The sequence below is a fragment of the Ananas comosus genome, linkage group 3 (assembly GCF_001540865.1).
Source record: "Ananas comosus cultivar F153 linkage group 3, ASM154086v1, whole genome shotgun sequence".
NCBI classification, from domain to species: Eukaryota; Viridiplantae; Streptophyta; class Magnoliopsida; order Poales; family Bromeliaceae; genus Ananas; species Ananas comosus.
The window spans coordinates 15,440,793-15,444,227 of NC_033623.1; the positions used below are offsets into that span (position 1 = coordinate 15,440,793).

At 37.3% G+C, this 3,435-nt stretch overlaps 1 protein-coding gene across 1 annotated transcript; it reads right to left on the reverse strand.

The window, feature by feature from the left end:
- On the reverse strand, positions 227–2,271 carry LOC109707084 (actinidain-like). The gene is made up of 3 exons (XM_020228158.1): positions 2,080–2,271; positions 715–1,057; positions 227–598 (listed from the first exon to the last, which is right to left on the reverse strand). Exons 1-3 carry the CDS (start codon positions 2,232–2,234, stop codon positions 479–481), a joined length of 618 nt encoding a protein of 205 aa, XP_020083747.1. The 5' UTR covers positions 2,235–2,271; the 3' UTR covers positions 227–478.

A 3,435-nucleotide genomic window follows, 5' to 3' on the forward strand; every position in this document is an offset into this window, starting at 1 on the left:
AACACAAACAAAACATTGCCAAATTCTGATTTTCTGCATAGTTAGCATTATCGCATAGTTAGCATTATCGCCCATTCTATACCAGAAATGCCAAAACGGAAGAGCACACTGGGCAAGAAAAGCAAACTTTTTTTAGACAATATTCACATGGCCCAATCATGAATATAGCACATTTAATTAGACTTCGAACGTGGTCTCATAGAAAGCCAGTCGCTAGAAACAATACTTCTCGCACAATGTAACCAACATTAAAAATCAGAAACAGCATAACACAAACCAAGTTTAGAAACTAGTACTAATAGGCAACGAAACAAAACAGCCTTCATACAATAAGCGGTAATTAGGGTCTCAGGATAGGGTTACATCTTAAGTTATAACATAAGCTTAGCAGACACCATGACTGTGGCACAGTCATAAGCACCTAACAGCCAACCTAATAATAAAATAGAGCAGTCTTTGCTTGCCAATAGAAAGAGGCCTAACTCGTCTTCACATTACAAGCAGCACCACGAAGCTCATCCAGCCTCCTCTTAGCATCCCTTCGAGCGCCTTTGGGGGAGCTGTATTGTCGTGAACGCCCCTTTGTCCTCCAAGCACCCTAGTTCGTGAAGGATGGAAACAATGACAATGCGGCAAACAGGTCAAAAGAACTTCAAAAATAGAAAAAAATGGAAGTATTGAGAAAGTTAAAGATACAAGAGTTATCTTGCTCACCGCAGCTGTCTTGGGTGTTGGCATTTTACATCTAGGTTCGTTAATCATTTGGCGGTCGAGGTCAGCCCTTGTCATACAGTAGGTGTTTCCAAACTCTACCATTGACATATCAGAAAACTGGTTGAGCCCCAGCGTGCATCCATAAGTTCTTTCTCGGTTATGCTTTCTAACAAACTCAAAGCATTCCTTGAAATTTGCGAACCGCCGCTCCTTCTCAGCAGCATCTGCGTACGTGCGTCCAAACTTTCTTATCCATAGCTCGTACCTACCGCGAATCAGCATGTCGGTTGCCCAAGTGACGGCCTTGTTAGTAAGGGCCTTCGCAAAGGCGGCCATGCTGCCACTGAGACAGAGGATATAATTGTTTTACAAACCACAAATAACTAGAGGCGTGGAAGGAACTGAACTAAGACATTCCAAGGAAAAGAAGAATCCAAGATACATGCCTTTCAACAATTTTTTAAGTTTTTTAGGTCTTTTTCTGATTTATACTTCCTTACTTTTTAAAGTTTTTGAAATTGAGTATATGAGGTCAAATAAATTGAAGAGTTTATTAAATTTACTGATGAATAATTTTAATTACTTTATAGCAAATGCAACTAAAATAATGAACGGCCAACGACTAACAGAGTTAATAAATTGCTGGCCATCTTAATAGAGTTTACTCATATTCATGATTTTTTGGTGTTGTCATCTAATAAGGCCTGCAGTAATCGGCAATGTCCAATCAAATTATCGATTATTTCAACAATGAATCCCGTTAATAATGATTTCATAGAATTTACTCAGATTGATTGGCGATTTCATCAAAGAATTTGATAAACAGGCTAATAGTCGAGAGAGTATTTATATTCTGCTTGTAAGTTATCTTCCCAGAGTAAGATAAACCAATTACAGATGCCGAAACCTTGCAATCACAAAGAAAACAAAAAAAAAAATCCTCAGAGCCGATTAGTTGTCAATAGATAGGTAGATAATTTATTCTGGCACTCAAAAGGGGCTGTAACACACAAGTAATTACGGAATAACTTGTTCAAATGATTTTTGTTTTTTTTTTTTTAATGCTTTTGTAGACATCTAACCAAACTCATCATCTACCAATTGTTGCAGAGTCCTTTGTTTAAAAAAAAAAAAGAGCAAATATCGAAACAGACCAGTCAAGTAATCAAGCAAACCTTAAAATTTCTCAGAGGAGGGTGAATTTAGGAATTCCAGATCAAATCAAAAACAACCATCCAATTGTTTAAAAGAAAAGGAATTTAAGAAAAGCGAAGTTTTACATCTAAAAGTGAGAAAACCCAAGCTTTGGTAATAATAAAATATATCGTATAAACGAAAAAGAAAACTTTCTAGACATCCGAATACCTTGAGATCGGAAGGAAGCGAGCTCTGGTTTCAATCCGAATCAACAGATCGGAGATGGGAGAGAGAAGGGTGATTTTGAAACCCTCGATCAAATGCGGAGTCCGCCATTTTTGGTAACGGGAAAAGGGTTGCCGAAAATGGAAATAAATTTTCATCTGTATTATTTATGAACCAAAAATTGACTCAGTTTGGATTTTTCGGTTCGGGCGTGACTCCGGTTAGTTTGACGTTTTATTTAAATTTTTAACTATTTATTGATTATTTTAGTTTTATTAGCTACAAAATAATTTAAAATATTAAATTTGACATAACTATTAATTTATTTGATAAAATTTTTAGTTTATGCATTTATGGTTGTATAATTTTAAAAAATTAAATTTATATTAGCCTTTTCGGTAGGGGTGTAAAACGTACTGTGGCCGGGCTGCGGCACAGCACAGGTAATGTAGCATACTTGGCAGGCCGGGCCGGCTCGAGATGCAGTACCGTGCCGCGCCTCCCCTTAGACCTAGCGGCTCGGCACAGCACGACCAGAAACGGGCCTGGATCGTGCCGGGCCAAGAAGATGCACGGCCCCAACAGCAAGGCCCAAATTAGCATGGTTTAAGCTACTGGGGAGAAGGGCTTGGCTTGGCCCTTCCAACAAGGAGTTATCCACTGTAAGCGTTGGGAGGGAAAAATTTTAAAATGCAACAGGTATATTAGTGACGTGCCGTGACAAATCAATCAAATGTCTCATTTTAGAAATATATGTCCCATCATAATGGTAAAGAAATATTTTTATTGTACTTTTGTTTGAAAAGAATGAATGTAATTGACTTGTTATTGATGACATAGTACAAGTGCAAAAATGATTGTAATATAGAAAAATAAAAAGTGTGGTATGATTGTAATACAGAAAAATAGAAGTGTGGCATATTCAACTTCTATGGTATGAACTGTGGTATGATTGTAATACAGAAAAATAGGAAGTTTACAGAAATTGGCAATGCTATGCATGCATATACAATATTTCTCTTGTATAACACAAACAAAACGTTGCCAAATTCTGATTTTCTGAGTCGCTGTCCAGAGAACATTTGTATTAAGTCATAACAACTTAGAAGCTGTGGCTCAACGCTACTGCATAGATAGCATTATCACCCATTCTATACCAGAAATACCGAAAGTGGAGAGCACATTCAGATCTAGCATTTCACCGGGTAAGAAAAGCAAACTTTTTCTAGATAATATTCATATGGCCCAATCGTAAGTGTAGCACATTTTACTAGACTTCGAATGCGGTATCATAGAAAGCCAGTCGCTAGAAACAATACTTCTCGCACAATGTAACCAACATTTAAATCAGAAACAGCA

Bases quoted from the DNA above. Each gene is read 5' to 3' on its own strand.
- LOC109707084 (XM_020228158.1), bottom strand. From the start codon at position 2,234: ATGAAAATTTATTTCCATTTTCGGCAACCCTTTTCCCGTTACCAAAAA. The intron at 1,058-2,079 runs GTATTCGGATGT...CCTCTGTCTCAG, and splicing joins CGCTTCCTTCCGATCTCAAG to TGGCAGCATGGCCGCCTTTG. The intron at 599-714 runs GTGAGCAAGATA...TTCACGAACTAG, and splicing joins CAACACCCAAGACAGCTGCG to GGTGCTTGGAGGACAAAGGG.